At 37.4% G+C, this 25,449-nt stretch overlaps 1 protein-coding gene across 13 annotated transcripts in view; it reads right to left on the bottom strand.

Moving 5' to 3' along the window:
* The window catches only part of by (focal adhesion protein tensin), a 158,663-nt gene that overhangs the window by 10,462 nt on the left and 122,752 nt on the right, over positions 1 to 25,449 (bottom strand). For 11 of the 13 annotated variants that reach the window (XM_089082630.1, XM_089082628.1, XM_089082632.1 and 8 more), the window contains 5 exons: positions 24,963 to 25,112; positions 22,142 to 22,439; positions 21,038 to 21,275; positions 5,120 to 5,403; positions 4,379 to 4,995 (listed from right to left, as the gene is read on the bottom strand). In XM_089082630.1, coding sequence (XP_088938756.1) covers positions 4,379 to 4,995; positions 5,120 to 5,403; positions 21,038 to 21,275; positions 22,142 to 22,439; positions 24,963 to 25,112 — 1,587 coding nt within the window. The remainder of the gene's footprint in view (positions 1 to 4,378; positions 4,996 to 5,119; positions 5,404 to 21,037; positions 21,276 to 22,141; positions 22,440 to 24,962; positions 25,113 to 25,449) is intronic. The other 2 variants (XM_089082629.1, XM_089082633.1) reach the window with 2 other exon arrangements.

The following is a 25,449-nucleotide window of genomic DNA, read 5'->3' as shown; positions in this document are numbered from 1 at the left end:
ACCCCCAGGAGGATAGTAAACTGCGCCTCGCGAGTGAATTTGTCGTTTGAACAGAGTATTAGCTTAACCGCACATCGCCTTAGATCTTCGAAACTAACTAACAATTTATATTTCGTATATTTATATTTTCATATAGTTTATATTTATATTTGTCTATTTATATTGATATTTTTTTTTATATTTATATTTAGATTAAAAAATTTCGCTTTACAAAAATTTCTTTAATGTTTTTACAATGGAAAATCATAAAACTATAAAACATTTTTGGTTTATGCTTTCTTTAGAGAAAAATAATTTTTTTATCCTGTGACACAAACTTACATGACTAAGGGCGTGCAAAAGTTTCGCATCTTGGATAATAAATATAGAGAGGATTACTTTAAGAATGTCAGATATAAGAGAGCTTGCAACAACCTTGACCGATTCGTCGATTCTTTCGCGAATATCCGCGTTTATTTTAAATGTATCATTGAAATATTGGTTTATGTTTCTTGGAAACCAAATTCGATACGCTGTATTATTAAAACAGAGAGAAACGGAATACTGCGCCTTTTTTATTATTCATGATGAATAGCAAACAGCATTCTATCTTTGGTTTGTTTATGCAGCTTCCATCGTTCTATAGTAAACGCTTGTATCTCACTCAAAATTATTTAACATTTTTTTGTCAGATATGATTTAAGTTTCACAATTTAGAAACGCTATTTATCGAATCTTATCTTGTTAAGTATTCTGTGCACGTAGCTCAAATAGTTAATCCTAAATTGTTGATAGTAAATTGGTTATAATGTATGTACTTATCAACAGTAATTATAACAAATACTCGGCTTGCACGCAAATTAAGCGTGCCATAAAGCGCAATTGCGTGTGCTTGTCGAGATCTCATCTGCCTAACGACGCAATGCGCGTAAATTCGCCCCGTGGGTGAATTTTAAATTAAACCAAGCTCGTCGTTTATATGTCAAAAAAAAGATTAAAAAATGCAACTCATTAACTTACGAAATGCGCGAGTCTCGTTGGTTATTAAAAAATTACATAATAAAAATTTATTATATGATACTTTATGTTTATGACACTTAAATAGTTTATGTCATAAATTTATTTATCAATCTGTTTATTAATTATTAAATATAAATAAAAAAATATATTTTTTTCTATGCAGATAAGTGTAGGTAAATGTAAAACTGGTGTAACAACAAAAATAAGTTTTTCTTCTATTATCTAGAAATTGTCACTTCTTACTACCTGTATTATTTTTGCAACATTGTCTTGTATCTAGTACAGAGTAATTTGCAAAGTTACTACTAAAGGTATATGAATATGTAAAAGTCTCGTGAAGAACATTGTTAATGTGTTACGTCCGTCAGCAACATTTTTACATGGACGAGAAGGATTTCCGTGTGCAATAGAAAAGTTTGGCCTGCGGGATATGGAAGTCGCATCCATCAAAAAAGTACGACGCAACCTCGAGCTTGCGAAGAAAATTATACGTGTGGCTTTTGTGCTCATACCTCACCTCTTCCAATGACTTCCGCTTCCGAGTGTCGTTTCTCTGCAGTTTCCGGAGTTATAACGGAAAAACAGATAAAAAGAAACATTTCAGCGTAATGTACTTGATAACATAAAAGAGAAACAGTAGCAAAATGAAAGTTGAGAAACGGTAACTACGATAAAATGCTACAAATACGAAAATAAATTTAAATAAATTGTCTCTTCGATTCTCTGATGATATTTTAATATTGAGGATTTATAATAGAAACGGACAAATAATGTAACATTGATTCTGATATAACATGTCGACGAAGGATTATTTTATTATAAGCAGGAAACTTGTGTGATATCTCCAGTATTATCTTAATATATCAAATGTAGGTAACGTAAAATGAAGACAAATGAGCTGGAGGCAGAATGAAATGTATTCATGGTTTCACTGGGCCGATTTAATGCGTGTGTCTCTCTCTCTCTCTCTCTCTCTCTCTCTCTCTCTCTCTCTTTCTCATCCGTTCTATATTTATAATTATGTCAGAGCATCCGCGGCGCCCCGAAATAGGCGCCTTCGTGTCCTAAGCCCCATCATATTTTTCCTCAGCGATACGACCGTCCCGATGTCGCAATCCTTGAAGATTTTAAAATACGTTCATTAAGTAACGCGACATTACGACGTCCCGTTTTATCTCAGAAAGAGTCGTAACAGATAAAGTAAGGATCTCCGATGTCATCACGCTCAGAATGTCACGTTTCTTTCACTCGCGAGAAAGCGGACCTGCCGAACGTTCGTTGATCTTCTCGACCGTAAACGTCGTCTGTTTCCTCTCCAAGTCTCTTCGTAAATAACCGCACGAAATCTCGCGGTTACTTGGGCGCAGTGCAAAATCGTTCTTCTCGAAGAGAAGTCGCGCGTTTATTTTCACGGCGTTTTGTGGTGCGCAATACGACAAGAATTTTACGACACGGATATCTGGTTCGTCGAGCCCGAAATCATCAATCCTTCATAGCTTCATTTTTCACAAAGCTTTACATTCTCCTTAGAATAATTAAAAAAAACGAAGCAATAGGAGCTAAAGATTGAAGACTTTAAAACGTAAGAGAAGACCCCAGAGAGAAAGTGATCAATACGCAGCATAAAATTAAAATTGACAATATTGCTTTGCTAAAAATAATATAAACAATGAACAACAGATGAAACAAAAATTGAATAATATTACAAAGTACTTAATAATATTACAAAGTATACAAGTACTTTCTAAATAATTGTTAATTAGATGAAACATTTTAATGAATAATTAAAAATATATATTGTAATTATATATTATATATTATGTAAAATATATAATTATAAAATATAAGAATATTTTCTTGAATATGTAAAAAATTACAAAGTCATTCATGTTCAAAGAAAAAGAATCATAATAACATCAGTTTCTCAATTTGGCGCGTTTTTATGATATTACAGTAAAAATAAATGTGTGAACCGGTATGTGTTATTTTATAATTGTACCAAACTGGGCAGAGTTAACAGATTCATTTTACGCGATCGTACATACTTTCTCCTCCATTCACGCACGAGATCTCATTCGCAAGACGTGCGGAACGGTGCCACAACCACGAATGTCTCGGATTGTACAAAAAAATTGATGACTTTAAGGTGAATGGTGTTATATAGTGACTGCACATTTATGGGATGCCTTTACGTTTACGGCAAGTCGATATAACAAACGAGTATCTTTCGAAACATTATTATGCATGTCTACTTAACTTCATTTCCTCTTATTCCACTGTCAGTACATGCCACATATAGTTATATAAAAAGAATTAATTCAGATTTAAAAATCATTTGTAGACATTGTAAATAAAATATAAAATAAAATTGCAAATAAATAAATTGTTACAAATAAATAAAAAATTTTTAATATAATCTGTTTTTGTTCATGAATTGAAATATCTATAAAATAAATGTTTTATTTACAAAATTTTCAATTTATTAAAAAAATAAAATGTAACATCCTAATAAAACAAACAATAAATAATAAATTTATCTTAAATTCCCATTATTTACTATCAATTTCTAAAATCAATTAATAAAAAATTTCTTTGCGCAGATTTATTGATTAAATTTGACAAATTTCGCATTTTGAGATTTCTACGTCAATCGGGAAGTGTTATCAACCGCCGAAGGGGATGTACTCGCCGTGCTAAATTTTCTCTATTCGCGATACGAACAATGACTCACAACAACCGCGTTTACCATTCACGGCAAAAGTACTGCGTCGTAACCACGTATGGGTCGACAATTTATTAATTGTCCATGGCCGACTCGTGGATCTTTCTACTCTCTTCTTCTCTCTTTCTCTCGTTTACTCGTTTTACTCGTTTTCTCGAGCATAAACGGAGTTCTTTTGCGGTGCCCGATTCGGACGGTGTATTACGACACCGTACTGCCGACAGTCTGGAAGCTTTGCCAAAGATACGGCCTATTCGCCGCGATTTCCCCTGTCAACGTCCGCGGAAACCTAGTCTAATCTCTACTTTCGCAACGTTGCGATTTATCCGTCGCGAGGAAACCGTTTTCGGTTATTAACGGCATGAAATAAATAAGCATCGTATATCTCGGGAAAGCATAATTTCTCTTAAAAGTGTTGAAAGAAAAATACGTAAAACTGAGTAGTTAATGATATATCTTAAAGAGAGAATAGAATTTCATAAACGCAAAATTTCAATCATAATTAGCAAAGTGAAAATATCGAAATGCTTTCAAAGCAGACATTCTTGTTACCTTTTATATATTTAATAATTTTATCTATACTAAAAAAGTTTTTATGTAACAGTAAATGTTTATGTAATAATAAACAAATTTTTTATAAGATGAAAAGTTACTCACCCATCGATGTGATCAGTTCCACTCTTTATGGGCCCATTTGCGAATTCTGGCGGTGGATCTGGAGTATTGGGACTGAGGGGACTGATGGGTCTCCGAGAATTCTCGCCAAGAATGTCCTCGAAATCTACAACAGGTGCCACACCTCGTGCAGACGCCTTTCTCACTAACGAAGGCGACGATAGCTTCTGATGCTTTATCATATCGGTGGTGGCGCCGTACGAGAACGGTTGGCTGGTCTGCCTAGCGTGATACGGAATGTCCTCGTCAATGAAATCAATATTGCCAGGCGGCGAGAAGGAATCCGTGTGTTTCCTATAGGAGTCGTTGGAAGATTCGGATATCTTTCGATCCAGAGACATGCGATAGTCAAAATCTCGATGCTCGATGCTCTTCGACGAATCTCTGTACTCGTTTTTCAGAGTGCTGTAGCTGCTGCTCGAATTGTAAGGTGGACTTGATTCCTTGCCGGCCCCGTAGCTCCTGTAAGAGTCCTTCAAAGTAGAATAAGTAGACGTTGGATGGCTGCTGCCGTGACTGCTGTAGCTACGCGTTTCTTGGATGTACATTTTCTCACTTCGATCGCGATTGTAGTCATCTGTCGGAGGATCTGGCATAGACTGTAAAAAATTCCATAATATAATTTAAGTAATGAATACTTTTCGATTCAGTTGATTAGTCTTTTCGTATTTCAATCGCAGATATAATTATTTACGTTATATGATAATTGGTAATTATTATTACCTCGACAGTAAGCATCATATCATGAAGAAGCTTGTCGAGATCTCCGTGAGCTTGATTTTCCGGCTCGGGTTCTGGTGGGCTAGGTCTCTGTGGCGGTGCACTACTGATGCCACTGTCCATAGAAATCGTCAATGGTGAGCCGCGAGCACCTCCTGCAGCACCCTGATGTACCACTGCGTACAGGGATCCATCTATAGGACCACAAGTATAGCCTAAGCCACGAGGTGAAGTCTGAACTGAAGAACTCGAAGGAGGTGGTGGTGACAATGGGGTCTCACGGCCTTCTAGAGGAAAATGCGCTCAAATATAATAAAATAATAATAACTGAAAAGAAAACATATTAACATAAATTTTAAGCTGTATTAATTTGTATATTTTAATTTTATTTTATATTTAATGTTTAAAATTACACTGTTTTAACCATATTATTAATATATTTGTAATAATTCATTTTTATTATTATATTTTTTTATTAATTGATCGGTATTAAATACATATACGTATTAAAATTACTTATATATAAACGAGAGCATTTATGTAATAATAAGTTAAGCCGCAAATAAATTCCCTCGGATTCTTCTTATGCTCAAATATCTGCGGGCGCCCGCGTGAACTATAATTCCGTGAGTGGGAAATCAAGGAGCTTGTTAAAGGAACAACCGTCAGCCATAAATTATTGACTGACACTATTCTCGAGTATGAATTGCAACAAGAGAGTTAAGAATCGTTCATTACATACATATTCCTGTTTCTATCAATGCATCAGGTCATTTATTATTTAGAGTTCGATCAGTTTTTAAGATATTATGAATATCTTTAATTAAAATGAAATAAATTTCTGACTTGATTATTCATATAATAGAAAAATGTAATATAATAGAATAATAATAATTTAGTACGATAATAATGTAAATTCTTCTTTTTAATTTTTCTGAGAGAAAATTGTAAAATTCAATTTTTTGTTCTTAAATTGAACAAGAGATGTATTAATATTTATTATAGTGATGTAATTTTGACAATAATGAAAATGTTTCTGCACAATGTATCTTAATGAAATCTGTATTACAATTAGTGAAAACATTTTTATAATGACTCTTTTACAAAATCTATATTGCAATTTAAGCAATAATAGTCGCGTTCGTTAGAAGTATAATTCTTGGAAACCAATTGTATCATCACAATTACTAAGTTTACCACAAGAGTTTCTGGAAGTCCACAACTAGCTATAATTATTTGGTCCCCGTCGGCATCTCGGTTGCTTTCTTAGGGCGCAACCTCGACAGAATCTTTTTTCTTAGTGATCTCATGACATAGGACTAACCTACCGCGAGAATTGCATCATTTAAGGCGCGCAAATTACTCAACCATGACATAACACAGATCATTGGCAAATTGACGTAATACTTTTGAGCAAAAGAGAAAGGATGCATAGGATAAGAGACATTTAATATCTCGGTGAAAATCATAAATTTTTTAGTTATATTTTTGAAAATTTTACAATTTTATAATACTGTGAAAAATTAAGTAAAGATACGAGAAAAAAATTAATTAAATGCCTTAATGATAATTTTCTTACTAAACAATATAAGGAACTATTTATTACAAAATAATAATATTTTATAGTTAATTTGATAACTAAAAACATAAAAATAAATAACAAAAGTAATAAAAAAAATTAAAAAATAATTTTTATATCCTAAATATTCTCGTTAAAAATTTTTCTACATGTTGATAAAATTCCATCAGCTAGTTATTAATAGCGTGAAAGCTTCAAGAATAGAATTTACAATGGCTAAAAAGAAAAATGCAAGAGGAAAGCAAGAGAATGATGGTAAGAAGTTTATTTAGCTCGCTAGCGAACTTGAGTAACAATGTTGAGAATAAAAAGGCGCGAACCCAGCTGTAGATACAAGTAACAAAATCGAGAACACGCCCGAGAACCAGGATTGAACTTTCTGCGAACGATAAAACTTTATCTGAATCTACTCGTAGAGAATGGAATGACGATGAGAAAATGAAAGTTTAAATACACGACATTATGAAGTTCTCCAAGTGTTAAGCATCCAATTATATATTTCGAGATATTCGAGATATCGATAATTCATATTTGTTCAGAGAATAAAGATAATAGGAAGACAACAAGCTAAAAAAGCGCATCTCTCTCACACAACGGTTATTATTTTCTGTATCTATATCTTGTATCTCATGTACATAGAACGCATAATATGCGGTAAAGTCGGAAATTGTTTTCAAGAAGAACAAGCAAAGATTTGACAAGTGAAGGATTAACAACACGACAAGACCGACACATAGTGCCGACAAGAACAACATGTTCCCAAGAGATCCGCGTATTCGATGGGGGGGATCAACCAAGATCCCAGCTGATGTTTCCAACGGCGTCACGCGGTATGCTTCTTCTCGACCGGCTTACAGGACTATTTTATACCGTGCACCGACAATCGCTACGTCACGTCAAAGAGCGCAATGCGAGAAAGTATTTGCGAGAACGGCATAGCCGGACACGTGGCAACGGCCTCGAAACGGGGGCGAGGGATGGTCCTTGGTATGAGGCGGGGCTCTCAATGGGTCTCTCCATCGAGATGCGTATCCGGTAGCGCCGCGTGCGTATATGCAGAATTTCACGGCGTTTTATTTTTCGCCCTGTGTCTGCGTCCCCGTTTTTTTACTCGTTTTCTCTCCCTCTTTCGAATCGTCCGCTTTGATCCGACATTCCGTGCGCCACGAGGACGCAAGTGTGGCCAATGCACTTGGGCGCCTTAGGCCTCTGTCACGCTCTATGTCTTTCTCCGGTGACAGCATTCTGCGCTAACGCAATCGCACAAATTACGACTGCTGAATTATCGACTCAATTGGAATTCTCGGAGCGTAATTATTTGTCTAAGCAAGGCGATGTGTACATGTCCAATCTTATAATATAATTCATCCGCCGGAGTGTCCGTCCTTTGTCTCGTGAACATTTGCAAAATGATGTTTGCAAATATTATTTGCACACTATATTTTATAAAATACAATAAATAATCATGTGAATTTAAATTGATATTTTTTAACTTGAGGAAATGGTGGAAATAAATATATGTATCAACGTCACAAAGTGTGTTATCAAATTAATATTCATGTAGACTTGAGATAATTTGAAATTTAATTAACTAAAGTTTTGCAATTTTAATAACTCAAACAGCTATGCTTTGCGCTGCAACTCCTTTATAAAGTGCTTCCTTTATAAAGTTATATGTTTCAATTATTACTAATGTCATGTAAAGAAGGCAAAAAAGACTTACGTATTTTCATAAAAATATAAATTGCTATAACAAATTAGGAAATGCTGTTATCGTTTTTATAAACAAGTTTGTTACTGTAATAATATGATCGAGATCGACAACCGGGTTAATTTAGGATCATTACGGAGAATTCTACGAAGGACACCAGGTATAATCCTTAGAGCCATGCGGGAAGCCTCATTTGAATTCAATTCACGTTGTTGCTATCTTGACACATCGTTCAGTAAATCATTTTTATTGGCGCGGCTCTCGCTTATTATATTCGAATCGCCTCGCGATTCTGTCAATGACGACTAATCTACCACCTCGAACAGATGGAATGAATTTAATGCATGCTCACGATGTGCAAGTAAAACCGCAAAATAAAATGGATTAAAGAGGCTCTAGAAGAGATACGTACTGATAGAGATATGATTGTTTTTAAATTAGCTAACAATAAAAAAAATTTAAATGATCATAATAAATAGAATATTCTACACATTAATTTAAAATTGAAAAAGAATTATCATATAATCAATCATTAAATTATGATAATTAATATTAACTGAATTTTGGTTATTATAAAAGACAGCTGTATAATTTAAAATCCATCCATTAATTTTATAATTAATACAGTGTTGTGTGAGCGATTAGGATCCATTTTCACGCGTATGTTTAAGAACAAGAATTCTGTTGTTGCCTGCTGATCGAAGATTATTGCCGTCATTTCTTTCAGGGTATGTTGATGAAACTCGAATATGGAGAATCATTGACAACATTGTGTATACAAAAATTTAATGGTGCTGATGAAGACATGATGAAAGCGTGAAATATACAGTGTACAATCGATAAGTTGCTATGTTTTTACATTAATAACGATAAAAAGAGAACCTTTTAAAATTTTTGTGAAAGATTCTTACATTCTTCACAACGATGCCTGTAACTTTTTTTAAATTTAAAAGCTTAAATTCGAGATTACATTACGCCAACACACCACCTACTTTGACCACCTGAGATCTCTTCGAAGAACAGATTCGGCCAGAAGGCACGGTCGATGATTTTTGGTTGATTTAATGGAACAAGTTTTCATCGACGCCACGTGAAAGTAATGGCCCGAAGGAAAAACGTGACGTCGCGTCGCCGAATTGCGTGTTTCGAAACATTTATCGAACATCCGTGCAGATTCGAGATTGACGCATCGTTCGAATCAGAGTGAGACTAGCCATTAACGGTCAATCCTATTAAATTATCGGAGGCATCTAATAATTCAGACATGCGATGGTCGACATAAGTATGATTAAATTTGTTGCCGAGGTGTCGCGTACTAAAAATAGTGACACAACGGGAATGCTAATGGCGTACGTATAAAATATACGACAGTGCGGTCACGCGCCATAACGCCGTGGAAGGACGACAATTAATTTGAAATTAATTAACCCTTGGTTTATGTCAGAAGGGAAGCCGGTTCGAAAGCCGCAGACAACGTCGTGGCTTGAAAACGCGAGCGGTTCTCTCGTTTATCATTGCCCGTGAGCGATGCGGATATAAATTTCTGCGAGCACGGCCCGGAAAGCATGCTTAACGCACGCATTCGAGACGCAGATGCAAGTACAGACCGCGGCCGCTGATCACGCGACGGATAGCGACGTCGCCGTCGGCCGCACGCTCTAACGCGAATCGGTCGGGGATTTATCGCGCCAAATGATACCGTCGACTAGCTTTCCGTCCGACCCTTATTGCAATTTCTCCGACATGCGTCGTACTTTTTGCGCCTCGCGCCGCGATGCGAGAACGCGCGATGCGGCGTGCCGCGACATCAAGGACGTAATCGGTTCGCGCGCGATTTATCGCCGTCATTCATCATACACGAGCAATCGCATAACGGGTGATCAAAGTATCTTGGAGCGCTTATAACAAATAGAATAATATATTCTCTCCTTTCTTGAGAAAATATATCTTCTTATTTCTTTTTCTATTTCTTTAGGGCGCGTATTTCCGAGATATATTCAATAGGAAACCTAGTTAATAGTTTAGCATTTTAGAAGGAAGTTTACATCAAAGTTTGTGGGCAGCAGCATAAAAAGGAAATTTAAATCAAAGCCGATAGCGTTTTATTCAAAGCAACATAAAATATCACCGTCATTTAACGCTGTTCCGATTTACAAGTTTAACGAGTTTTGCCCGGCCTGGGAACAAACAATTTTCCGAGAGAGCGACATAAATTTCCCAGCGCCCTAATATAAACGTCAAAACAGCCGATTGCGCAAATGCGAAGCGTGAGACGCGATATCAATCAATTCATTTATTACTGCCTACAATAGTCTCGCAATAGGTCTGTCCAAAGATGATATCGGCGTGATATCGTCTTTGCAATGCTCATTGTAAAATCATCCGAGTGTACAAATTGATAAGCTTTATCTATGTGACAAGAAACCACCTTCGCAGAAAGCGGAAATAATATTAGTTATCTTTGGCGAATCAATGAGTCGTTAGTGCTATCACCTCATCACTGCAGATATAAATCACTGCAGATTCAACACAAAGAATTATAATAATGATAGAAAGAGTAAGCAATTTTATATAAAATGTTTTTTTATATAAAATTCATTTAATAAATAAAAAATTTTATTCAATCATTTCCTCACTGTCCAAGGAGATTTTGCTCAAACCGTCGAAGGAGATTTTGGAGTAGCAGCAACAATTATGTACACACTGCACAGCTAGTTATAGTCCAGCTGATGCATCCTGACGAAGTGCAGCGATGACACGTGGTTTGCGTGACCATTGGCAGTCGCCATCGGGACAACAACGACGATGGCAACCGCTAACTATTTCAATTTCTCACCGCTTAACACCACGAACGAATCGCGCACGTGCGAGCAGAGAGTGCAACGATACCAGGCTGGATATGGTAATTAGATTCTCGCGCGAGAACGTCATCGCTTTAGCCGGCTCGCACCGGCTTGCTTTCTCTCTCTTTCACATTATTCCAGGAGCGAATTTATAGTTAATCGCGGTTGTTAACTTATTTTACACGCCACGCCACTATGATTTAACCGCGGAAACCAAGGGTAGGACAGCGCAACACGCGCGAGTGCAGATATGATAGCGAGTATGGGAAATTTAAGGATGCGATTCCGCGTGCCTGACAGTTTTACGATGTTCGCTGGGTTTCCTCTGTATATTCAAATGCGGATGTAAATTGAAACTTTCCTAGCAACTTATGCCCTTCGGCTTGTAATGAAAATGTGAGAAATTCTACGAGGAAGCCTATGAAACATGACATTATTAGCACAGTGGGACATCTTAAATAGAAGTCTAGTAGTGAAAAATTGACAGTGATTCCAATAACGCAGTCATTGAATTAAAGTTATGTTATCCCACATAAAAATATCAAACAAATGTCTCTTTAACAACAAATGTCTCTTTAAAAATATTCGCAGGTATTTAAGCAATTTTTTAGAAATATATTCACATTCGTTCAAACATTGCAAATCTGTAATTGCAATTTCATAGCGGACGAAACGCCTATCATAATTAACCGAGCAACTGATCTACATAACAAAGCAGTCGCCCACGTAAATATTTCGCATACAACGCACACAATAGCATAGCACAATAGTATTCGTATATAAAAAAAAAATCTTTTCATTTCGCATCGCATAACCATTTCATCTTTCTTCTCACAGTGGCCCACCATTTTGACGAAGGAGAGATCACTCGTATGCAAGGTACTAAAATTTAGCATCCTTCCTTTGGCTATTCATTGGCATAGCGAACCGTCATTATCTCCAGATGGACGAAGAAAGGCGAGACGGTGGGAGAAGGTAAGTAGTATTGGATGTGAGAGAAAAGGGGAGAGAGAGAAAGAGATGTAGGGAACGAATTACTCGTTTGACGGCCTTATAGAGATTCATGAGCCGATGGGAAGTGGGCATCGAGATCCGGTCGGGGGTGCACGTTCCTCGCAACCGATGACAAAAATGCGAGAGACGGAGGCTGGAGAGACGTGGTAGCCGTAGGGAATCCCACAAAGGGAAAATATAGGGACTCGCGCGAAATTTCTGTTAGCTATGACTAAGACTGTTGATTCGTAATATGTTTTATGTTCGCATGGAGTTATTCTGTGAGTATAAGCCGATCAAACAAGTAGTTTTAATAATTATTTAATTCATATAATAAAATAATTGATAATTCTAATAATAACAGTATTTTTAAAAAAAATCTAATCAATTTCGCGTTTGTTTACGGTTCTCTTAATTTTAATTATTAGTCTATCCGTCGCGGTTGAGATTTTGTTCTTTCTTTCGTACCAAAAACTGTGCGTCAAGCTCCAATAATGTCAGCCATCGAAACCAAATGGGTAGTTGCACTAAACACGGAACTACTCTTGTGCGCGCTGACTACTTCGCCGAGGAAGCTTCTTCGTCTAGCGACTTATTTGAGACTCAACAGTTAACGAGAAAACAACGCGAGTTCCGTTCACCGGGAGCACAGAAACGGCACTGTGCGTTGCAAATGCCGTACGATAGTGATCACGACCACCACCACCACCACTACCATCACCGTCATTCGCGTTAACCTCCACCACCACCGGGGTCTGTCCTCGTCATGATCATCGGCTGCCAAGCCTGCGCGTCCTACGCAAGAAGTTAGCATGGTGATATGGAGTTTCGGAGCTGCCTTTCCTCGTCGCGGCTCCATATAAACACATGCATGACGATCACGTGCGTGCAGATATGCACGCCGCGATCTCGCAGACTCCGAATCGCGCAGTTCTTCGTTCCCTTTGAAACACAGGTACGAAAAACGCACGTGTGTGTATTCAGGACGTATGCTGACACATAAGATCGTATATATTTGATTCGAGCACTTTCTGAGCCATCTCAGTGTAAGTGGGCCACATGCACTTTCTCATACTTGTTCCAATAATGGGCCTTTAAAGACGTCATATTTTTACAATCAATAATAATAAACCATAAAGCGGGGAATGCGAAGCGGGGAATCGCATCGCGCACGTATAAATAATGAGCGCGCGATCTACTATCGAGCGACAATCTCATTGATGGCTTTCAGCCATGCGTGCGCACATCGCGCATATATCTACTCGAACAGAAAAACAATCGGCAAGAGCGTGGGCTTGTTTGATTCATGCATTTCCACTCGCATACGCACACTCCGGCCGCTTCATTACGCGCAACGTACTATGGCGCACGTGTCTCCTCGCGTTATGTGGAGATCGCACTCGCACGTGTGCGCGTTTCGTTCCGTGGTATGGGTACTGACGTTGCGTTTCTCGCGGAGACCCCTCTACTCATTCGAACGGCCTCCAGTCGTCGGTCCTTCTACGGCAACTCTCGGCTCACCGCCGGTAAACCGGCCGGCTACGTCGTCTTCGCCGTCTTTCTCGGCGTGATCGATCGCACACGTCGATTCCGTGCGCTCACGCATGCATGCTGCCGTTATTTGGCGCGCACGAGAAAACGGTTCCCGAGACTCAGATCGAGACCAAATTGACGAACGTCTGCGATTTGTGCCGCGCCGCTGCGATACCGAAATTAAAGGCCGCGCGCCGCGAACCGTTGCCGGCTCAAATGGCTCGCTCGGGAGATCATTAAGACATACACACGTCAGGTGTATTTGGTGAAGCTGTCTGCTTCGAGATTCCAGAATACGTTCTTCGAAGTTTAGCCTAAACTCTATCCTCCGGCATCTGACATTAGTATGATAATATATTGGCCAAAAAAGAGTCGAGAAAACATTTTCTCCCTTTTCTCCCTGCTGTTTCACATTGCTTTCCTCTTCCCGTGGCTCTTTCTCACGCCTTTAATCGGACGCTATGCGACCCGACGTAGCTACGCTGGTAGTTACAAATAAACGGCCGGTAATTAATAATTCATCGTCCAGCATTGCGCGTCGAAGTGTACGTGTATACAAAATCGCAAGAACGATCCGCAAGTTCTACCCTCTTGCTACCGTGCGCCACGCGAGTCATAATGAACTTCTTCTTTCAAATCATTCAACGAACGCACGTACCGCATATTCACGATCGTCGCATGTGTACCAGGTGTTCGTGACGAATGCTAATGTACTAACGCTTAGCGCGGGACAACGCGCGCCGACAATGAGGGAAAATTATGACGGAGGGCGCAATTATCGTTAAGGGGCAATTAGGATTGCGCGTTGAATCGAAGTGATTGATCGCTTATTTATGATCATGATCGTGAGCGTACGGCGCTCACATATTTACTTTGAAATTTGCTGGGCATGAACTTACATTTCCCTTATAATGCACTACCCTTAATGTTAATGAAACAATAGAATTTGATGAAAGACTTTTACAAAAAGTATAAGTTCAACTATTTCTTTGATAATTAAATTGTTCGATTGCCTTCAGTTCCAGAAAATTACGTGGGTTTAGAAAAATATTTTGTTGTTCAATTGGAAGACTGTGAAAGGAGTTCAGGAAAGGAGATGTTTAACAAGCGCTTACAGCATCCCAATGAGATGTTACAGGAGGCTCATATCAAATGCGTACGGAACGTATTCATCACCTGAGACTCGCGTGGCACGAGTTCCAAATCGCACGCGTATGTTTCAGGTTAGCGTAAAGTGCTCATCTCGAGCGCGTGATATGTGATTCTGCTACTGATTGCTCATCACGACGAACGGGAACGCGCGGACACGGCATTTGCATCGCGCGGATACGCTGCGTTAAACAAGAATAGGTCGGCTTCGCTACCCGGTAGCCTAATAATATTAGGCGCCGGAATCATAACGCATAACGAGATAGGCAATCGCCTCGGATCTGCATAAACGCGCGTGGGATGTGTTCAGGAATAATTGGTTCACCTGGCAGCACCATTATTACGCGTCGCTCGCTTATTTAGCCATTACAGACCGCCGCCATATACGGACACTGTTATGTTATCGCGACGTCACCTGCAATGCGCGAAGCTTCGACAACCGATGATTAACCGCAATCATTTAGATTAGCGCTCGATATAGATATAAATCATGTTTAAATTTCTAATATATCGCCATGTCAGCGTCTGCATTAATAATAATTATAATTATATATAACATTGATTTTGAAAGTGGTATGCGACGAGATTAAGATTGATACAGAGATCGCGAGATAGAAGGTCGAAATAATCGAAACTTATTGACATTTCGCCTCCGTATATTGATGGTCGATATTCTAAGCATATGAAATAACATTCAGCACTTTCGTAAGATGATATATATAATTATGATATATGTAATATATAATTATAATATATAATATATAATTTTTTTTTTAAAAAGACTTAAGGTCGACGAGGCTGGAAAATATTTTGTGTATATTATGTGTATTTTGTGTATATATATATATTTTATGTTAGCTTGTTTCCAGACTTCAAGTAATTTATAATTCGGGAAAGCACCTATGAGGGATCTGGATGCATGACGGATGAACTGGTAGATCGCAACCACCGATTTACTGCCTCGCTCGTCCGAGCGTAACGTGGCTATTTCTACTGTCGAGTAACGAAGATAGAGCGAAAAGTTGGTCGGCCATCGTCGGCAAGTGGCGGTATATTCCTAGGCAACCAATCTGGGACAAGGACGCGTGCACGATTTGTGCGTAAGAAGACATGACGCATTATGCGTCTTGGTAACACGTGAATATGAGACGACGCCATTTATTTGTGCATCTCTTTGATCAAAGATCAAAAGATGACAGAAATGATCAATTAAGATGATAATGCAATATCGCCAGCAGGAAATTTACATAAATTTATATCATGATTCTAAATGTGTTATACTCCTCATAATGTTTCTATTATCTATTAATTATTAACTTAATTAATCCTAATTACTTTGATAAATGTATTTTGTAAAATTTGAAAGAGAGATCATAGGATTATAAAATTTTCTATATATATAAAATGCAAATTTTGAAGTAACAATTGTTTTGTTTCATACAGCATGAGTACAGAAACTTTCGGTATTGACATTTAACTACAACAAAAAATTATTTTTCTTAGTTATATCCAATTGTAAGGAGTAAGAACACTGTACAATGGGCATCGAAGTGGTGAAATAAAACTGCTGGAGGTAGCACAGAGAAGCTGTACAGGATTGGAATAAACAATGGTGACGTAACAGCGAGAAGACATACGACCAAGCGACAAGACAATGGACTCTTGTCTCTGTTTTCTGTCCTCAGTCCTCCACCTCTATCTCTTTCTCTCGTTCGTATTAAGCGGAGATTTTCTCTTCCTGTTTTATCGCACAATTTCTTCGACAGCGGTTGAACAAAAGACCTGAGATCGACCTACAAATGGGTATTTTTGAGGATCGACAAAGCACTCGTTTTATTCCTTGAACATACGAATGCAAAAAAATTACAATTTAATGGCTATCAGGTGCTAAAAGCTTGTCTCATGTCAAGTGGTTAACGCATGCGAAGACCAGACAGTGTCTGTTTGCTAATGTCCGTTACTACTTAACATTCCTCTCATACATCTCCACAACCCAATCGTATTTTTCCAGCCGATTTCTATTTCTAAGATATTGACACACAATAAATATTTCTGTTATGTCAATGTCTTATTTTTTTGTGCAAAAAGTAACAAGGTGAAACGTTGAACGAAATTTTTATAAAGTAAACTTTGCCTCTGTCCTATCAATGAATATTCGATAACTAGGTAGAAGAGCTACTTCGAGAGAAAAGTAATAAAGAAACAGTAATTGGATATCTGTGTTATTTCTGTGATTTTTTACCATTTTTTTTTTATAAAAGGCTAGACGGAGAAATTATATTTTGTAGCAAATGGAAATCGCGCATATCTATGACAGCTACCAACTATGGGGTGTTTTCTCAGATCAAGCTCGATCTACGCTTTCCAGGAACCAACTTTCTCGTCGCATGGTCCGAAGGCGATTCTCGGAGCGAGAGTAGCCCGGTCAAGCCGGTTCGCCAATTTTGGATCAAAAGATTCTATCCTGCGTGAAGTGTCGCCTTAACGGTAGACCGTAAAATTAAGGTCAATCTCCAATCACGAGTACGGAACGTTGGACAGATATGCTCACGAAACGTTACAATATCACAAAATGACAGAAAGAAATATCACAAGAAATGCATTTATGTATCATACAAATCATTCTATTTGATTTTTTAATTTTATATATAAATATAATTTTATATATAAATATATAATTTTAATATAATTTATATATAATTTTATATATAAATTATCTATAAATTCTAAGTTAAAATAATTTTGAAATTACACTAAATAAATTTATACGCAATTTATATATGAAACAATTTAAATATAAAAATATTATAATAGAAAAAAAATAAAGTTTAGCTTACTCAAAGTGCTACTTTTGTCACGTTATTCACAATTCAGTTGTTGCAATAGCATAAAAACAATAGCATAATTACGCGCAATCACCACGTAATGAGATCCCGTGTTTATCGATGTAAATGATAGGAATACTAAATTGTGCAAGTAGAGAGCACTATTGATCACGAGAGAATCACGAATCGAACTGAGACTCTGGTGTAGTTACGTATAGAAGCGCGCGAAAACTGTTAAGCTCTCTATCCCCATCCATGGCATCCTAACGCCAAGAATAAACCTGCAGACTCCCCACCACCATGAAAATCTCTTATATTGTGCTGCTTTCCATCCCTTTTCATGCGATGCAGCTTCCACGAGTTTTGTTACATTTTGATCCAACGTGATGGATCTGATGCAATGGGACTTGCTTATTAATAAAATTATTATCATTTTTTAGTTTTCAATTATTCTATATCCTTATTTGTATATTTATATAAAATATTTAAATTTAGCTTTTGAACAAAGCATTTTCACTTTCAACGTAAATAAAACTTTCCTCTCAAATTTATCGACTTTTTTCAATTTAAACAGATCCATTTGTAATTAATCCGTTATACTTCGAAGTTTCTTAAACAGGTCAACCTAAGATCAAATGCACAGATTAAATTCGTACAAAATTACCCGGAAAGACGGAAGATTCATTACATTTCCGCCTCGCTTCGCGCGTCACCCGATCAAAGGAGTTCAAAAACTTTTCCCCGCTGACTCACATAACTCAGCGGATCGTTAAAGGAGATCATTCGTGCGAACGTGATGCCCTAGGAAACTTATATTCTGTTACGTGCAATGTGTGGACATTGCGATGCTTCCATCGGGCATCTCGTCTCGATGAGAGTTCGTTCACTCGCCAATTCAGCGGGAAGAGACTGTCTTCGTGCCGATAAACGTTGTCTCACGACGTGGAAATACGTCCTCCGTCAATTCTTTGCTTTCATCCGACAGCAAAGAAAATCGCAAATGCAGACTCGCATTAAATCATTAGGCAAAGTAGCGGCGCAAATCGAAGGCTTGAACGTCAATTGATGCGGGCGCGCCCGTCGGCGACAAATCGTTTCGATACTTGACGGCAGGACTGGAACGATTTAAGTGTGATTTAGAACGTCTGAACTCAATACGGGGACAATTAAGGGGGACAGCTTGGGAAACCGCGTGTTGCCTGTTGAGATAGTTTAGAAGTTGCAAGTGTGATCGAATTCCCTTCACGTCCCCTTAACGTGGTTGTTCATTGGCGCGGAAATAAAATCTTGATTAAAAAATTTTATGATCCAATTAGTATGTACGTTCTGTCCGTATATTTAAGAGATCAGCTTTAATTTTTAATTAATATCCAAATATATTCATCAATCTTCGTACAAAGTTCGATGAGGATAAATCGGTACGGTAATCCAGGCATCGAGTTATGTGGAAGGATCTCGACAATCGATCGCGTTCTGATAACGACAGGGTGCCCGATCTCTTTCACTCACGGGGCTGTCGAGAGGTGGAATTGATTTCAGTTTGGTCACACCCTTCAATCGGCAAACGGGAGGGAGGTGGATATCCGGCAGATGGGTCACCGCCGGTATTGCGGTTAAACTACCGGCATTCAATCTGCTCAACCTATCCACTGATCTATTCCTCTTCCTTCGGCCACAGGATTACGCCGCCTACGGGCACCATCTTTCTTTCCGGTTTCATCCGCCGTCACTCTTCGTCTCATAACAAACGGCGTCGATTTAGCATTGCGCGCAATTTGGGTCACAGCTTCATTGGAACCCACCGGCCGATCGCTAACGAAACGAATTGACTCCGGGAGCGTTGGTTGTCTCGCGTTGCCGGCGCGTGCTTTTGGAGGAATCATGGCGATGACGCAATCGTCTCGATTAAAGTAGCATATCGAGCAGAACAAATCGCTACATTGGATCTTATTGTGAGCCCTTACTAAGCATGGATAAAGTCGTATAACGAATGCGAATCTTCTATTTAAAAATGAGAATTTAACAAATGTATTCGTATGTAATTGAACGCATTTGTTAGCATTATTTATTGATCTAATCTTTAAGAATAGATGATATGATCTAAAGAGAGAAATTAAAAAGAATATTACAATTTTCCTGTGATCCTTATTCTTATTGTTTTAACAAATATTTTTTATCTTTATATAGTTTGGATTGTTATGTATATTTTATAATGTACGTGATATTCTCAATGAATTTAGAAAATATATATTTCATATCGGGAATATTCATCGTGGCAACCATTTTACTCATCTCATCAAAAAGTCATGTTGGGGCACTAGAGAAAAGTGAAGATGTAAATAGGTAGCGATGGGGTAGAAACGCTATACTCGGAAGCGGCTAACGCGATGGACCTTGCCCATCGGGCCGACCTTTGATCTATTTCCAACCGTGGAAATCGCCTTCGTCGCGATAAGCCGCCATTTTCCCTCCACTTGGCAGAACATATTTCCGGCGGCATTAGTCAGCCGTTCTAAATGCATTATACTGCTGCTCTTTCGTCTAGCTCGCTCTCTCCCTCCCTTGCTGCAAACGTCGGCCAAGTTGTATTTCTGACTAATTCTCGCTATCAGATCGAAGTTAATTAGGTGCTATTATGACGAAAATTAGTGCGTATTAGTTGACGACGATGAGTTTTCCTGGCGTTGATCGCAAGTCGTGACTTTCACGGTATCGATAAATTAATCGACAAGTTCATACGAGCAAATTTATAGAAAGAGTGACCAGCTATCAAGAATCTCGTTGTAAACAAGAAAATTTGTCGAAATAATATTTTCGAGAAATATTTCTTGAAAATTTGTTTCTACTACAATATCATATCGTTTATGTAAATATTCATTTATATTATATATTTTATATGAGAGCTTTAGAAGCAAAACGTGGTAAACGACGTTAATATAAACGTCAGCAATGTTATTTCATATTCACGAAGTGTCATTTATTATATTATACATCCGTTGCCAAATATTTTATTGGTACAGTAACATCTAGAAATTAAGCTTTATATTTGAAATTTTCATATTAGAAATTTTATTTAATGTAATTTTGATCGTGGAACTCAGTGTTTATTTAGTAAAAAATTTGTAAAATAATTTATTGTAATTAGATATGTATAATAAAATCATCAAAATAATTGAATTTAATAATTTTAAAAAAATTATATTATGTTCTGGAGTAACAAATAAATTATGTCGTTTTTTATCATCGCGAGATCAAAGATCATAAAAATATGAAAAAATTCGAACTCACCGTCGTCGCTGATTTCGAGATTCGTGTAGCTGTCCCAATGTAGGATGGGATCGTGATGGGCTGATGCATGCGGCACGGCGGGTGTCGGCGCTGGAACTGGGCCGTCCTGACGTTTCGCGTCGGTGGCGAAGTAAAGTGTCACCACACTGTCAGGCGGGCATCGAGGATCATCGCAGGCAACGTCGAGCTCCGATCGCGGGAAGGACACGACGTTCTCCGTAATTACACACGTGTGAAACTATGGAAACAATGGTCGATATGAGAACGTGCGACGTAATCTCTGATTAGCACAAATAAATTCATCTTTCATAACTATATTACGTACTAATGTCCTCGTAGTAAAAATATTTTTAAATTAGTAAATTCTCCGGGAAATTTCCAAACTAATTTATTCTTTATAATGATTTAATAAAAATTTAAAAAGTGAATTTAGAAAGTTCTTAAAAATTAATGTGATTTCTGACATATGTATAGATTGCTGGTCAGTTTGCATAATACCGAATCAATTTATTATCGATGAAGTATAACCTTTGTTCTACATAAATCTTGCAATCAAATAAAACGTGACGTAACATATCGTGATTAATGTATGTTTTTCATAGAATTTTTATGTATCTGTTTTTTTCCGCACTACAAGATAAAGTGTATCTAGTTATTAACTGATCATTTACAGTGCTCTCAAAGGATGTTATTTATCCTTACTGGACATAAAGTTAAACGTAAACGTTTGTCGCCTTTTTCCCCGAACGCATAGATCTACTTCGCCGTCCTTGTATCTATTTACAAATCGCTCTACATAAAAGTATATCATTTATGTCTTTAATTTCACATCGAGTCATTTGCGTGCTATAACGCATTTATCATAAATGCACCATCTATAATGTACTTACAATATATATAAACATAAATGGATGTTAAAGAAAAAAAATTGAACCTATTCGATATATATTTTAACATTATATAATTTTATAAAAATAAATGAACCAGAATAAATTATATTATGATGAAATTAAATAATAAAAATTTTATAATTAAGATTAACTTTAATATTAAAAATATATTATTATGTGTATGAAAGATCCGTTATGTAAAATGCATTCTTACCTGAAGGGAAAACATAACTTCTCGAGTTTGCTTTGAGTATACCCTATGGTAACACTTGACCAAGATATCACCCCTCAGTCGAAGCCCGCCAAGATTAACAGTAAATTCACGCGCATTCGTCACCGAGTAGAGATCCGAAGTGTAAACCGGTGTAAGTCCTTCGTATACTTTAAGAAAGGCTCGACAGCCCGTCGGCTCAAAGAGCGGCACTCCGAGAACTGTCAGGTGGGTCAGGTACAATGGCGACTGGCTGATCCTTAGAGAGCCTGACAACAGTCCGCTAAAGTACTCGATGTATCTGGAATCGAAGATCAGTATTATGTTTGACATTGCATTTTCAACATAAAATTTTTGAATTTTCTAACCATCAGTCAAAATGTTTAAAAAATTAAAATATCATGAATAATAAACAATAAATCAATGAAGTTCATTAAAGATTTTCTTGCTACGATCAATATTGCAAAAGCGACAAAAAAAAAACGAAGAGACAAATTTCTCTTAAGCTGCAAATGCGCATGAGAAATATGATGAATGGGATTGATACTTCATCCAAGCCTTGGCCCGTGACACGAAGAGGTGCGCATGTCGGACAAGCACGCAAATAGGAATACGTGCCATTAAAGTTCGACATCATTCGTCGTAAAAGATCTCGGAGGCAGGCTAGTAATGGTTTCATACGTTCACGAGAGCGTAGCTACGCTAACGACATGCTAATGCTCGCAGCTCGCGGAATTAATGGAGGAACTCCGGTAGGCAAGACTGAAGGAGCATGAGGACCACGAAGAGAAGACGATGTGACAAATAAGAAGAAGAAGAAGAAGAAGAAAAAGAAGAAGAAAAAGCGATAAGGAAGCGGGCACACCTCGGTTGCGGCTCATTACGATCATTATGAATGCGTACGGCGACGCGGATGACAAGGACGACGATAAAGACGATGATGACGGTAATGATACGGCGATCGTAGTTACGACCGGGTCGATGGCGCGTAATAATAATACGCGCGATAAACTGCCGGACGGGTTGCGTTTGTTTCGTTAAAAGGAACCGGTTGATCGAACCGCAGGCATAAATCGAGAGAGGAACGAAAACATGCGTGGAGAAGTAAGAATTAAAAAGTAACAGTCAGACAGTTCAAATAAGAGATAAAGAGAAATTTAATTATTTGTTGTGTTACCCGAATAATAATTTTTATTATTCATATCACAGTCGATTTAAAAAATAATTACTTGTAATAAAAATCCAATAAATAGTTTAAATACTTCGATATTATTAGTTATATGAGCAACGTTATAAGAATAAATATTCTTTTTCGAGTAATTAAGTAATTAAAAACATAATTGTTTTGTTTCTTATATAAAGTACAAAATTTTAATTCGATGCTATTATTTATACGAGTAATTATTTTTATTCAGATAATTGGTTCGGAAAATAATTATTGATTCTCCATGAATAAATAATAATTTGACATTTATTACAGTATATATTCAAATAATTATTTAAATAACTATGGATATACATAAATATTTTGGAATCATACGCATGATAAGTAAAATTAAAATTATTTTCATGAGTTTATCGAGTTTATGTATTTTAATTTCTTATATAAGCGAAAAAAAGCTCTTTTCTCATTCAAGTTGCATTTAAGTCGGAAAATATTACGATGATTACAAGTGCGAATGAGATTAAAAGAGACAACCGCATGCAGGCCTGGCCGCGTTTCATTATGGTCATTATGAATGCATACGACGACATGACGATGAAGTAAACGATAAGACTGTATGATGATGATGATGAGAGCTTGCTATCTTTAGATCAATGGTTCGTAGTACGCGCGATAGAACCGGCTGACAGAAACATCTCTTGAATAACAAGAACATTAAGTATGCAATATGGCCGAACATTTTATTTTGTATTTTATTGCCAGCTTGCCTCGCGTTCTTCCCTCACAAGTAGATGTTGTAATCATGGTGTGAACGAAGCGATTATAGAGTTGCAATTTTAAAAATCGTCAATGCAATCCCGAACTTCTGAGGAATCTCGAACGAATTTCCGGAATCCATTATGAAGGAATGATGGGCATCAACATGATTAATGGCGGCAAAGGAAAAGATGGCAGAAAACGAGCAAGGATGATTGAAGATGATGATGACTAGATAACGAGGATTCGACATTTCAGGTCGATGGCGCGTAGAACGGACAACAAATAAGATAGCGGGAATGGCTATTCAAGGACGTAAGGTGTCCTTCTTAACAGAATCATCATGGTAATAATATCTTCGCGGACCAATAATATCTTCCTATAATATAAAGAAATTGCATCCGGCATAAATGTCAAATATGTTATGGATACATAGAAATGATCTCTTCTGCATGTAAATTGATCGAGCTTTTATCCGTTTTATTTAGTATTAATATGTAGTTTTCTCTTCAAAGAGGAAGAGAGTTCCATCTTTTCTAGAAGAGAAATAAATAGATACAAGAAGCCTTTATTACATACTGAATTATTATTATTATTATTATTATTATTATTAACATTATTATTATTCCTTTTTAAACAAGAGGAATTTTCAATTTTCCGTATGATCAATTGTTCGTCATTAAAAGTTAATTGAAAATTAAAATCAATTACGAGAACGAGATTATATCGAATAAGCAATAATTAAGACAGGAATTGAGAAATAATAAACAAAAGAATTTTTTGTGAGATATGTACACGCTCATAGATAATTTTATCTAAATTAAATCGCAAGAGCGGATACAATAGAGTGGTTTTAACGTTAAGAAATAGTATGCATACGACCTTCTCTTTCTCTCTCGTTACCTTCGATGTGATGGAACCTGCAGCGATCCGATCTTGTCGTCGAGGAACCTTCTCATAGCGAACCTGTCTAATGCTTGATCACGTCCCCCGCAGATGCTGCTGTAGTTCATATAAGCGGACACTGCCACACCCAACCGCTCCTTGCTGCCCCTGAAGAGAACGATAACGTTAACTTGGTACCGCGAACGTGCAATGTCGGTTCCGTACCTTCTCCGTAAGAGATAGGATACGAAAAGATTTCGCCGCGGGCTGATCGCAGCAGTCTAATGACGTTATTATTCACGATGAATGGAAATGACTAACGGGAAGTTATGGGCGCGGAGTTTCGAGGGGGCGGTGAACGTATACCACGCGGCAAAATTATGGCTTTTGTGGCCGATCACTTGAACATTGGCCGTTCTATAAAAACCAGGTCACGAATGCGTACGAGTGCGTAGAGTACATAGAGAGTTTTGTGCTCATATAATTTATATCCTTTGAAAATAAT

Source organism: Pogonomyrmex barbatus, unplaced genomic scaffold, assembly GCF_055798465.1.
Source record: "Pogonomyrmex barbatus isolate J1 unplaced genomic scaffold, ASM5579846v1 scaffold6, whole genome shotgun sequence".
Classification (NCBI taxonomy): domain Eukaryota; kingdom Metazoa; phylum Arthropoda; class Insecta; order Hymenoptera; family Formicidae; genus Pogonomyrmex; species Pogonomyrmex barbatus.
Note: the sequence above shows the minus strand (reverse complement) of the source record. Positions and strands in the feature narration are given on the sequence as shown.